We start from the raw sequence: 14,737 nt of genomic DNA, 5'->3' as shown, positions 1-14,737 counted from the left end.
CTCTCCACACAGAAAAGCTCCAGTCAGCCAGGGGAAAGTAGGACCCCTGCACCACTGTGCTGCAGTAAATTATGTTATACCATAAAACTGGGAACTGCAAATTGAAGCATGGCAGATGATAACAAGACTAAGATTCCACAGCCATGCTAGCAGGTCTGTGAGGCTGTACTTATGCACAGCACTGCTTTAATCTAAATGCTAATATAAGCAGGCTAATGCTAACACGCAGGTATAATGTTTACCATCTTAGTTTATCGTGTTAGCATGCTAGCATTTGCTTAATAACAATAAATACAAAGAACAGCTAAAACTGACGGAAATGTTACTTTCTGATCATAAACCTAATCATTGAACAAATTAAAATTTTGACCTGATGGTGATGCAATAGGTAAAGCCAGAGTGCATCCAAAATCATTGATTCATCCTCTGGTAACCATGAGTATCTGTGCAAAATTTCATGGCAATCAGTTGAGTAGATGCTGAGATGTGTCAAAGATTAAGTTATGAAACTACAGGTAAAGTCAGTGGATCTCCATTCTAAGGCTTCATCCTCTGGGAACCACGGATAGCTGTATTAAATGTAATGGCAATGCATCCAGTAATTGAGAAATTTCAGTTTGGATCAAAGTGGAGGATTGACCAACTTATAGACCAACATTGCAACAGTCATGTGCTGTGTGACAAAAAACACTAAAAGTTAATGGAACTTATTTCCAAGTTTTTAGATGTAACAAAAAACTAGCGTCACGCCTCAGTTTTACGCATTAAGTCTCGTTTGTGTTAGAGGCTCTAGTGAATCTGTGTTTTTTGGGTTTAAAAAAAAAGCTTTTTCCCCAAGTATTCTGTATATTTGGACAAGTGTGTTATGTGTATGTTGTCTTATGATAGAATAAAACCAAAGTAATATGGGTGAGTGGTGTTGTTGAGCTGCTGTTTCTGGCTGCACATTCTCACAGCGTGAGTGTGGAGGAACATCAGCCAGTTGATACAGTAATCACAAGAGCGTAGACAGACACACAAACATACATGTGCAAACATTTTTCCACATATTATCTCAGGATCCATTAAGACATTCATCTGCTGTCCATGTACACTTGCCAATGAAGACATACTGTAAATACACAGCAGCATGCACATATATTCCAATAGTAACAGTCCAATGACATATTGTGTTGATATCATCTCACAGCTGTGTCTCTCTCTCTCTCTGCTCTTTTCCTCCTCTATTCTCTCACTCCCAAAACCCCCACGTCTCTATCCACTCTTCCTTTTTCTCTCAAATTCCTCAAATATCTGTTTCGTGTTTTCTCTTCCCTTCTCTCTCTTCCCCTCCAGCATTGGAAAACAAAGATAAATAGACACAATCTCTGCAGCCCTGAACTATTGTACACTTAACAAGAAAGTAAACAAATACTCACGGCCAACACAGGCTGAAACAAAGACACACACACACAAGCCACGTTGTCTCCCTTTGCTCCCAGTGGTCACATGACAAAACACTTGCATCCCATCACCTCTCACCTCCCCCTCTCTCTCTGTATTTTTCTTTTTCTGTCTTTATCTCACACATTAGGAATCTTTGCTGAAAAGAGAAGCTTGGCAGGAGAAGGAGAAAGAAAGGGGGATGTTGGACAAATTGGGGGAAAAAGAAAGGAGGGAGAGTGTTTTGTGCAAAGAATAAAAGCAGATAGAGTTCCAGCCATTCTCTCTTCTTTCTCCCTCTTGACTCTCACCACCCGTGACGCTACGTGTGCCACACACACACACACACACACACACACACACACACACACACACACACACACACACACACACACACACACACACACACACACACACACACTAATAACAGAGCAACATTTAACTCACTTAAACACACATTTTACCTTTTCAAACCCCCTCTCCCTCCTAGCATTTTAATTCTCACTATAAGCCTATTATCACATTGTGAAGCACTGTGCAGCTAAACCCCAAACTGTGTGTGTGTGTGTGTGTGTGTGTGTGTGTGTGTGTGTGTGTGTGTGAGTGAGTGTACTCACCCTCAGTAAAAGGCTCCCAGTTGTAAAGGCGACCCATGAACTCCTGGGTGTTAAATGCTGCACACTGCTCTGCTCTGGAGTCCAATGCACCTCCTCCACACACCTGGAGGACAGAAACATAGAGAGAGAAGTCAAAAATTCAACGCCACATATTGAACTATTATGAAATCATCCAACTATTAAACCAATTTCTCTCCCAGGCCACAGGAAGGATGGAGTGGACTGTAAAAGGAGAGAAAAAACAGCTAATAAAGAACGGGATAATTAAGTTGAGAGCTTACTCGAGGTAAGCACAAACAGGCTATACACACACACACACTCAAACCAGTCACACACACAGACTCTGTGCTGCCTTTGGCAGTTAGTGACTGTATTAGAGACATATGGAAAGAATAGATTTTTTGGAAGCGGCTGCACACATAAATCTACCGTGGCTTTCAGTGCACAACCGCAGAATGCCAGTGACTGTGTGTGTGTGCGCGCGTGTGTATGAGCACATGTCCAGCTTGTGCTCTTTCAAGCGTGGTCCTTGTGGAGCCATACAGTGGAAATAGTTTTAGCATACCTGCACTTAAACAACAGTTGAAACATCGGGCAGACACAATTGTGCTGGTTTTCACTGAACTGACTATAACTCACTTAGCTTAGCCCCAGTCACGTCTCACGCACACACACACACACACACACACACACACACACACATACACACACACACACATACACACACACACACACACACACACACACACACACACACACACACACACACACACACACACACACACACACACACACACACACACACACACACATCAGAGAATCAGATCATGATCCCTTTTGGGGACATTACATAGACTTACATTCATTTCCCAACCCTGACCATAACTACTGCTTGCCCAACCCTAACCTTAACCACTGACCAAAAAAAATCTGCTCTTTCCCAACTGGTGATACGGCTTTTGACTCCAGTTGGACAAGCTGTCCCCAATTAACTGGTCTTAAGTCTGAAATTTGTCCCTGAAAGTAGCCTATAACAGACCACACACACACACACACACACACACACACACACACACACACACACACACACACACACACACACACACACACACACAGTAACAGTAATTTACTTGAGTAACATTTTGAATGCAGGGCTTTTACCTGCTGTACAACTGAGTATTACATCGTTTTTATTGGTACTTTAACTTTATTAAGAGATCTGAATACTTCTCCCACCACCGTGCACACATTCAGCCTCCGGGAAGCCCTCCTGGTCAGAAAACCAGAGTTTACGGCCTCCTGATATACAGCTGGTTCAGGCACTTAACACACACGCACACTCTTGCATGCCGCACACAAAGCTCTCAGATTTCCTCGTAGCTCTAATCTCTATCAGCTCCTCAATCTTCTTGTCTTTCACTCCTCTCTTTCTTTGATTAGTTCCCCTTTTCCTATTGTTTTTGTTCTTACTTTCTGGACTTCTCTCTCGTCATACAGCTGTCACAGACAGCTGGAAAGTTCCTCCTAGTTGCTCATCTGGTGAGTGTAGTCAGCGCAAGGGAGTAGTCAGGTTTACACGCACACACACACAAGCACACACACACACACATACACACACACACACACACATCACCAGTTCCCATGTGAACCAGCCTCTGTGACAAAGTGTAACTAAAAGTCTCTCCTCTCATGGATAATAGCGTCAAAGCATGCGTTCATTGAGACCGGCCTTGCTGTATTTCACACTTTCACTACGTTGTGTGAGTGTGAAGGAATGCAATGTGGCCATCATGTCACAAGGCACTCATACGGATCATCTGTTGTTTCTGTTTTAGCGAAGTGTGAAACCAGCTCGTGAAACTTTATGTGCTACTGGCCACTACAGTTTCTCAGCATAGAAACAGACTTATTTGGGTGTTATTTATAGGTGACATGCCATATTGACGTCTAAAACCTCTTACACAAGGGTGTGTTTTTTAGCTACATCCTCTGATTACATGAGTGTACTCGGGGGCGGTTGGAGGTCAGCGTAAGTATGAGACCTAATGTTTTCAAGTAACCATGTAAATCTGCCTGGATGTGTGTGAAATGCAGTTGGTAATGGTTGTAAATATTTCTGCTTGACATAAACATGTTCAGCTCCTTTTTAAACTGGATGGTTCCTTTGTATCATTGCAAGACCATAAACAATGACTGGGCAACATCCCCAAACACACACAAGGACGGATGTTACAGTGTACTAAAAAAAAAAACCAAAAAACTGAAAGAGCTTTCATAAAAGACAAAAAAAGGAAAGCAAATGAAAAGAAAGAATTCAAGAAAAAGTTAAGAGTGTGCATTCATGCGTTGGTGATTATATGAGCGCTACAGGGCAAGTGGAGTCTCCTCCCGAAAGAGTTTAGGGTGTGTAAAAACAGAGGGAGGCTAATGGACTGAATGGAGGAAGGAGGGAGTGGAGGTGAAGTGGGAGCAAAAACAGAAGAGAGACCAAGTGCTCACTGGTGTTTCATGGTTCTGCAGACAATTTGTGTGTTATTGTAAGGACTGGTATACTATGGTGTTCCCTCATTTACTGTGAGGGCAGGGGGTCTCCCCATAAAAGCCAAGGAAAGCGTGAGCAGAAGAAATAAAGGGTGGAGTGATGGACAGGAGGGAAGAAAGGGGTGAGTGGCGGTTATTGAATGGACTGAAGACGAGAGAGGACGGAGAGCGATGGCTTTTAAAGAAACAAAATATTTAAAATAGAGGGTGACAGAAGGAGAGTTGGGTGGTTTGCGATGAGAGAAAGTCAGTGAGGATGGGTCTGGGCCTGTGGATGAAATCAAAACACTCAAACCACAAGTGCACTCACAATAGAGTCCAAACCACTAAATCACTCGGCAACATTCAACAACAGCTTTAAAATGTTCCTGGTGTCGAGCCAATTAATTAACTTTTGTATCAGCTTTAAAATGTTCTGTGAGTAAACCTAAACAACACCGGAGAGAGCAGTCGGTAGTTGTTTATGGCTAACAAATTTCAGGATTTCTTTGGGCTCTGGTCCATCAGGATGAGCTTGTGTCATAATTTCTGACTTTGTCCAGAGCAGTAAGTAATGAAATCTGTGAAGTACCAAAAGCTGGCAGCGGATGTCTGGTCGTATTTATAATCCTATTTACTTATTCTTTGATCGTTCCTGATTTGAATCTAAATGGTAACCAATCTTAAGCAATGTTCTTGTACGACTGCCACTGTTTATACATTTAACTTTGTTTTTTAAGTTTACTTCTTAGGCATTTGTTGCCTTTAGAGACAAGAAGCAGGGGTAGAGAGAGGGGTCTGACATGCAACAAAGGTATGCGTCTTAACCAGTAGACTATTGTGGCACCCCCAGACATTTAACAACTTGTGGAATGAGACAAAGGGTTTTGTAAAAGAAAGATGCTATTGGTACGAATGTCAATATTCTATTTACTGTTGGTATGGAATTATTACACATCCTCATTGGTATTTATTGCTCAAGATTACGTGATGAAAGTCAAATTGTTTAAAAACGGAGGAACGCTTTTTCTTGCGAGCTGGTTTGGTTTAAAATAGTTCTGTTTTAGCACGCTTGGTTATGGTTCAGGAAAGATCATGGTTTGGGTAAAACAGTAAAATGTGGTGAAAATGGCAGTAAAATGCCCAACGTGATGGTAAAAATATCCCGTTATTGGTCTACAAAAAGTCGGGCAATAAATTCCAGAAACTCAATCTGTACCAATATAACAAACTACTACCGGCACAGAAAACCAGTCCAAACCAACAGCCTGTGAACTACTAGCACACAATCCTGTTCCATGGCAATAGCTGGTAAATTATTTCACCAATTCTGTAGCCGGTGCTTTCGTAAAAAATATTGTTTTTGTATCAATACCAAATTTTAGGTGTTAGATTGACATGTGTCTAAAAAAATTAAGTGATACCCTGTCCATTTCATTTAGTAATTAAGTGATTATTGGAAAAATATGTAGTTGATTAATTAATAACAAAAGTAATTATTAGTTGTGTTTTATGTGTGTATACTGTCTTTGTGCTTAAAGATAAACTATGGTCTCTAACTTCTCAGGTCTTATTTTTGTCATTTTGGCAATCATTTCTACTCCACATGGCAATCAGTCCATTATGATAACAGTGTACTTACTGAAGTAATTGCTAAAGTCTGGAAACTAAACTGCATCCCTACAATAAAGTCTGACAGGGCAAAAAGCATCACTCAGACAATCAGACAACGTAAACAAGAACAACACCACTTCAGAGATAAAACTGAAAATGAACAACAAATCGGAAATGGCAGCAATAATGCCTCTCTGCAGATGGTATGTCCATGCTTAATGTCTGTAAGATGTGATGGATGTTTACAATTTCAGCTCTGTTTTGCCCTCCAAGTAAGTTTGTTTAAAACTTGTATGATCGTCTGACTGCTCGTGTTTCTTGCCCAAAATGAGTTTTTATTGATGTCAATGGTTGCCAGATCTATAATATATTTACCAACAAGAATGATCATGCTGCATGAAACCAAGATTTCCCCTTAACTGTAATCATTACTCACTCTCTGCTATCACAAGTCCTTTAATACCATCAATGTAATTGCAAAAAGAGTGACTTAAATCCACTGAGAGGTTTGTTAACACACTGTAAATTTAAAAAAGAAGCGGGATGAAGTAAAAGATGGAAAACTGGCTGTTACGGAGTGGCTGGCTGACAGGGTGAAAGAGGTAAAACTGGATAGCAGCAGAGAGCAGGTGAAAAAAAAGTGAATACAGCTGGGGAAATAGAGCGAGAACGCTGGTGTTTTTGTACGGGAGCTGTGAAAGTTATAGATGTGTTTTACTACCAGGGAGGGGGGAAGGAGACAGAAGGTCTGTGTGCAATGTATAGGCGCATATGAAGAGGGACGGGGGATTACTGCCAGAGACCTAAAGGCTTTATTTTGCGTGCACACACACACAAAAATGCCACACACTCATATAAACACACACGAACCAAGGCCCTGATCACACATAACACTCAAACGTGAAATACAAACACTGAGACCGACCCAGACAAGACTAATGAGTTTTGAGAAGGAGCCGATTATGTGGCAAGCGGGAACCTTTCACCACATGTGTGCGTTTCCGCAGGGAAAGCCCAGGTGACACATCATCGTCTTCCTGCTCGATGCGCAGTCATTCCCCATGCAAGTCAGTGCCTGCACAGCTGGCCGCATCTCCTCAATACAGGTTAAGGCTGGTCGCTCATTCCTTAAGCATTACAGCAACGTTACACAGACAAAACAACTGACCGCTGGCCCCTGCAGCCATAAATCAACACACCCCCAGGCCAGGACTAATCACTGCACGCATGCACATAAATGCATGACATTTAAGTTAATGTGTGTGTGTGTGTGTGTGTGTGTGTGTGTGTGTGTGTGTGTGTGTGTGTGTGTGTGTGTGTGTGTGTGTGTGTGTGTGTGTGTGTGTGTGTGTGTGTGTGTGTATGCTCGTGTATGTGTTTGTCCTCAGCGATTAACATTCTCCGGATAATCTTGTGACCGAGGCGGCCGTGTGTCGGTGCTTTGCAGGGCACCACCCAGTCCTCAGCCATGACCCCACGGGGAAGACAGGAATCCTCCAGAGGAAACGCTGCTCATCTATCAACAACAGGCGACGACTGGAGGATGAGGCCCTGTGCTGTGCAGAACGAAGAGCGAGATACGCTGCTGCTCTAAGAGGGACAGGGGGGAGAATGAGCCTCAAAAAACGGCTTAACTGTTCGAGGACATGCTTGTTAAAGGAAAACAAAAGGATACAAAAGAATTGGAGAGAAAAGAAAAGAGAGATCCCAGATAAACACGGTAACCACAAGATCAATAAATGAATCCAGAACTTAGCTGGAAGGCCGTGGAAATAACAATCTTTCCACGTACAACTTTCCATGTAGGAGCTCTACAAACCCTCGTCATATTTCTTCAAGCCAGAGTGTTTTCATGCACAGTGATAACTCTTGATTTAACACATATTAAACACTGGTGTCTGAGAGAGAATTATGAAGTGTAAACAGTTACACTCTTCATTCCCAGAACTCATTTTTATTAAAAGTTCCTCAAATTAGTTAAGTTATGAAAGCTGCTTCCTGCGTCCTTCTGCAATTTGATCTAAAATTGCAAAACCTGGTCTCTCTGTCTGTGAATTCAAATCATTGCTGCAGAAGCAGTGCGCTCTGTCTTTTGGTTGTCAATGTTTGGGTTTTTTTCAGAATCTTGAATTGTTAGCCTCATTAAGTTTTCAGATTGGTCTTACTTAGTTTCATGGTTTTAGCTCTTAGGTTGTTGTAAGATGCTGAGAAGGTTGTTTCTACAATGAAGTCTTAAGTAGTTTCGTTAATGATTTTACATTGCATGATTTTATGGCATAACGTATGTTATGTTATCTGTTTTATGTTGTTTATCAGTAACTTATTGCTTATTGCTGCCTGCCTTGGCCAGGACTTAATGAGGAATTCCCGGTTAAAGGCACCTTGTGGAGCTTTTTGAAAACTAGTAGCACTATGAAGAATTGTCTTTATAATAAGTTTATTCATGTAGCACTTTTACAACGTGCTTAACAGTAACAACAAAAAGACAACAATTAAAAGTATGTGGTAGAAAGATTAGAACACAAGACAGCAGCACAACAAAGACTATATATATAAATAATGAGGGGCATAGAAATAATAGTATAATTTAAGAAATCTGACAAAAGTAAGTGATTTAAAGGACTGTATAGAGGATCCCAGGTTGTACTGTAGGTCATTTAACATATCAGCGGTAAAAATAGCAGCCTGTCTGTTCAAAGACTTAAAAGTTAGAGGTAAAATTTTAAAATGAGCTCTATAACTCATTAGGAGCCAAAGTATAGATTCAAGAATGGGACTGATCTGATTTTCTTGAGTTTCTTAAAATCTTTATGGCAACATTTTGGGAGGGTTAGAGGTGAGCGACTGCGTTGTTTGAACAAACTTTTTTTTTTAAACAGTAAGAGATGACAGGAGGGAAGCAGAGTAAGTGAGAGGAAAGGCAGAGAGGGATAAAAAAAAAGAAAGATCTGAAGGTAGCTCAGTGCACACGGGAGCTGATATAAACAGACTTTAACAAGCCGATGTACCTGGTTTTTGTAGGAAAGCAGGTACCTGTGCTTGTTAAAGTACAAACGCAAAGAAAGATCAGTGTGAATGAGTCCATGTGGCTGAGTGTTTGCTCCTGTGTGTGCTTAAATCCAACACATCTGGGCCTGTTTGTCACTTCATGACAACAACATCAAGCATGGCAGGGTCTGCAAATGCTCATTAGAGCTGAGGAGAGTGGCTCTGCACTGACAGTCGTATAAAATAAAATATAAAAACATTTCCTGAGTAAAAACGCCTTTGTAATGACAGAGTGGGATTAGATCATTCTGATTGCAACAGCCTGAAGCCACATTAGTGTGTTTGGTAGTTACAACATAAACTCTTTCAAATGCAAGAGCCTGATCATTAACATTTACAAAGTATAAATTCTGGTAAAAAGTATTATGTTTAGTAGTAGTAGTCTTTTATGTTATTATCTCTGCTGGTATTCATCTTATATGTCGATGAGGTGAACCGCTACCAACATGCATCTCAAATTTAAACGCCTCACTTTCTACTGTATACGCATGCTGTGTATTAGTGATTCTGGATAAATATTTACTCTTAAGAGGAGGATGTAAACAAAGAGGGATTGCTTATAGAATCTGTAAAATGTATGGTGAAAGACTTCAAAGTTTGAGAGGAAATGTCTGCTTCAAAGTAGTGTCTCCTTTTTTTTTCTCCCAGCAGCTTCTTCTCAAATTCCATCTTTTCCTCCCCTCTCCCTCTGACGAAATAACTTCTCCTCTTGTTACACTCTGCACTCACTCGCTCTCTCTCTCTCTCTCACACACACACACACACACACACACACACACACACACACACACACACGCACACGCACACACACACACAAACTCTCTTTGACACAAACACACACTCTTTTACACAAATCCTTCTCTTCCTCTGTCACAAACTTCCTGCTGTATCTTTTTTCTCTCCATCCCAACCATCCCTCCCTTTATTCCTCTGACTTTTTATTTCCCTCCTTACACACCTAAACATTCAATCTCGCTGGCATTCATCTCCATTTCTTTGCCTCACTCCCTCCCCACCTTTTCTTCTCCACTCGCCCTTTCGCTCACCCTCCCACTACTGTGTGCAGATTTTTCTAAAAACAGTACTCTCTTTCACTACTACTTAACTGCGTCACTTCCTTTACCACCCTCCTCTTATACCCTCACTCCAACACTTACACATAAACACTTTTCCCCTTTTGCCCTTCTCATTTCCTCTCTGCCTCTCTTGTTTCCCTACTTGCTTCTACGCAACGGTAAAAACACACACATACACTCAGCCAATCACACTTGTGATGGGCCTCAGGCACGCTGTGTTATGACAAACACACCTAATAGATAATAGGATATGTCACACTCAGTCTGGCTCACTCCCTCAACCTCTCACATATACACACACACACAAACACTCATATACACGATATACAAGCCTGGGCAAAGTTGTGCATTCACCAGCGCTTAAAACCTATTTTTAAAGCAGTGATACCACATATAAAAACTGAAATAGGGAACAACAGTCTACTGCAGGAACAAACAGGGCTATGAAGACTTGTTGCTAATGTTGGGTAAATATGTAACCCAATGAGTCAGGCTCAGCCATCACAGGACTGCTATTAGTGCTGCTGGCACACAGAGGTCAAGTATTTTGCCAGCTACTAAATCTGTTTTAACATGGGGACTATCACAGAGTTGGGCAGAGACAGAAAGAAAGAAAAAAAATAGGGGGGTGAAGGAGAACAAGAGAGGGAGCAACGCTGGCAAATGATCAAGATAGAAATGTCAAGGGGCCGAAGAGTGCCAACCTGGCCCCAAACTCAAGTGTCCACTTCCACTCAATGAGAGCCAGTCGTAGACATAACGTGTGAGAGTGAAAATGTGTGCGTGTGGTATACGTTAAACGCAATCTTATCATTTCCCCCTACGCTCTCACTTAGGACAGACCTGCTACAAGTGGTCTGGTGGAGCAAATAACCCAGTCACATGTCACTCTGAGTATTTCTGTCCCAATGATCAAATCTTATGGATCAGTTTCCGTCTGTTTATTTCATTTGTTGGTTCCTCCATCCATCACGTGCAAAGTCTTACACACAGATGATCGATTTGCATGAAACTTGAGAAGGAATGATGCTACTCGCCACTGCTTTTTTGGCATTTTATTGCTGTAAATATCACTCTGACAAGCTAATGGGTGATGCAAAATAGTTCCTAAACTGGTTTGTTGGTCCATCTTATGATGCTATGAATCAGTTTTGAAATGTTATTGGCCAGAAAAAAGGCACTGCAATGATTAGATGTAATTCATTTTTGTGTGGAATACATTAAAGCTGAAATCTGTGACTTTCCACGTGTCGTCAACCTCACAACAGATGATGTTGGATTGATTCATGTTTGAAACACAGAAAAGATGGTGGATAGTTTCGTTGAAGCCTGCTGTTAATTTGAAGCAGCAGGCAAAAGGTGGAAAATGTGCAAGCTAGCCAGTTGTGATACGACTGAGCTCATGCAGTTGATGTTTGATTCTTGAAAATATCAAGATTATGTGAAATGTGGCAGACATGTTTGCCAGGACAGGTGCAGCCGAGTGTCTCTAAAAATAGCTTAAAGTGGTGTTTTTTACAATTTAAAATGTTGAACCATACCAATGCACACAGTACATTGACAACATTTTAATTAAAATACATTGATATGATCACTTGAGACTCCCTGTGTCTTTAGAAAAGTCTTATCCACAATATTCACTCTCAATCTTGAATTTAATTGAGTGAAATCAAGTGTGGCATTCCGTTGCGGTGAAACCTGAGTTACTGCGCGGTCGACTTCAGTTTCTCACCTGTGTGTTGAGAGTGAGTTGGCTCTTCTGACACGACCAGCTCGTCCGTGTCTCCGGCTGCTCCTCTTGGCAGCACATATGCACTCTTGCTACCGATAATACTCACACTGTACTCCGCAGAGAGGTATGGAGCAGTTCAAGACCCCAATCATCACTGCAGGCCCCGAGCCAGACGGGACATCACATCAAGACACACTGCAAAGCTGCAGCTGTGAAACGCACACTAACACTCATGGCCCTGGCACATATTCACACTCACACATGTGTTCAATCACTCATAAAGATGCCGGACGCAGACACATGTGTTCGATCACGTGTAAAACCTCACAAGAGGTGTGTGTTCGGGGATAGCATACACGCACGCCTTGGAGTAGCGGATACTCCAGCAGGCTGTTTCCATCCGAGTGCTCATAGACAAGCAGCTAGTGTTGAAGTTGGGGAACGATCTACCTATCAAATACAATTTGCTGACCTTCAGCTCCTCAGTTTACGACTGCCTAACTACTCCCTTCAACACATGGCGTGCATATAAATCAACCATGACTGCAGGCTATATACAGATGCAGGCTCAATAAAGCAGAGGTGAACTGGGGACATTCGGACTGGAGAGCTGGTGCTGAGGTGAATTATATGGAGTATTTAAGGGGTATGAGGTCAGAAAATTAAGAGCAATATGTTTTTTCTACCCGGGATTTATAGGTAAAGATTTCGACCTGGATCTTACCTGCGAGAAGCACCTGCGGTACTCTTTCTCTGGCCCAGCGCATCTGTAGATCTGAGGAGCTCCTCTCCCTCCATCCCTGCCCGCCTCCACCCCCAGGTGCGGGATATGGGGATGCTGTAGTGGGTAGATGTTGCCAGCGGGCGGGACCTGGGGGCTGAAGCCTGGGTGCACGGCGCTGGAGCGGTGTAGAGGGGAGGAAAAGGGTGAAGAGATGGCAGGTGAGTTGGGGTTAGAGAGAGGGAAGATGGGAGGAGGCGGTGCAGTGACGGAGTGCCAGTCGAACGGCCGGCGATTGGGTAAGACAGATGAAGAGGAGGAGCGTGAGAAGGAGTGAGAGGAGGGCACTCGCTCTCTCACCCTCGCGTGTTCCGTATTGGTGTGGTATGGTCTGTCAATGTGGCGGTGCAGGGTGCTGGTTGTGGTGGTCATTGTAGATGACTCCTCAGCAGCATGTGACTCTGAGCCCTCCTCTTCATCTCTCCTCCCTGCCTCCCCAAAGTCTCCATCACTTGTGATCTCATCTTCATCTTTCCTGGTGTTATCTATGTCGTCTCCACTCACACCTGGAGCAGGTGTCGGTATGGCCTCTGCAGCTTTGGTGCCGTTAACAGTGTGGCGAGCCTGCCGGTTGGGACGGTGCAGAGGCAGAGAGAAGGGAACCCTGCCATACCCAAACTGACCTGGGCGGATGCTGGAAGACCTGCGGGTCAAAGAAAACAACAACAACAAAAAAAAAACCAGAATGAAGTATTTAGAGAGAAAGGGATTCAGATGGACAGGAAAAGCCAGAGGCAGTGACAGAGACACAGGACACATTTCAGATGCAGCTCGTGTTAGCTGTCCAACATTATTAAAATCGAAACAGAGCCAGAACACTGTCGTGAGGCAGCAGTGTAATGTAGTGCCTGTTGCTATAACAAAAACCAGAGGTACTGATGTAATAACACAGTAGATACCAGAGGCTGAGGTGGGCATAATTCCAACTCCCAATACTTTTATGAGCCAAAACAACTTAACAAGTATTCTGTGGTGTCTAAACAATGTCAATACTGACATTAACAACACCAGAAAGTAACCTAACCACGGTCTTAAGGTGCTAATCGAAGATCACTATTTTCCTTCTCTATGGTGACATCTTTGGTGATAGATTTCGAAATCAAATCTTGTCATTTTGGATTTTTTAAAATGAGTTTCTGAGGATCTTGGCTACTGCTGCTCATCGTAACAATCATGTTTCCTATTTATTCTAAACAAACCACTGTTGCTACTGCCAGCAATGCAAAACTCACTTCCTATGTGCTAGAGTCATTTTCCTGTAAACAGGTCACCCCTGGGTTACCAGGAAAACAAAGTTAATATCTTCCATGAACCCGATACTGTTTGTAACAGTGTGTCAGTTTGTTCACTGACAAACACAAAAACCTGACATCATCATTACTTTTAAAGCCAAAACCAACACTTAGAGCCAGACAGACACTGGATCTTTTGAGGCTATGTCAGGTTGTCAATTTAAAAACATTTGATAATAAAGATAAAGATTTGTGATGTAAGTAAACATAAGAATACATTTGTTTGAATCAAGAACAAATCAAGAACAAGTGAGATATGAATTGTTTTACTGTCAAAAGACTGAAAATGTATTTTTGACCATCATAAGAGCGGGTGACAAAAACAATCTCACCATGACCAATCGGTACTTATTGTGAAGCTTTCAGTCAAATCCCACCATCTTTCTCAGCATACATAATTGCCCAGTTATCATGGAAATTTAAATTTTGTTTAAGGACTTCTCATCCTTGTTGACTTAAAAGTTGTAAAGCTCAGAAAAAAATTAAAGTCTGAACTGAGCAAACTCCATCTGCTGAGGAAGATTGTGTGATGTGATTGAAAGCTTCAGAACAGCTACTGAGTGTTACTGCTCAGTGGACCATATATGCTGTTACTGATCTACCTGTGATTGATGCAAGTCTGGTTTTAATTGGTT

The 14,737-nt window shown here is 42.1% G+C and overlaps 1 protein-coding gene across 1 annotated transcript in view; it reads right to left on the bottom strand.

The window, feature by feature from the left end:
* Nucleotides 1-14,737, bottom strand: part of adamtsl4 (ADAMTS-like 4) — a 36,801-nt gene that overhangs the window by 16,278 nt on the left and 5,786 nt on the right. The window contains exons 4-5 of the mRNA XM_062422313.1: nucleotides 12,754-13,453; nucleotides 2,040-2,142 (exon numbers count right to left, since the gene is read on the bottom strand). Coding sequence (XP_062278297.1) covers nucleotides 2,040-2,142; nucleotides 12,754-13,453 — 803 coding nt within the window. The remainder of the gene's footprint in view (nucleotides 1-2,039; nucleotides 2,143-12,753; nucleotides 13,454-14,737) is intronic.

This window comes from Scomber scombrus, chromosome 7 (genome assembly GCF_963691925.1).
Source record: "Scomber scombrus chromosome 7, fScoSco1.1, whole genome shotgun sequence".
In the NCBI taxonomy this organism is placed as follows: domain Eukaryota; kingdom Metazoa; phylum Chordata; class Actinopteri; order Scombriformes; family Scombridae; genus Scomber; species Scomber scombrus.
The sequence above is the reverse complement of the archived record's forward strand: the minus strand, read 5'-3'. Positions and strand labels throughout refer to the sequence as shown.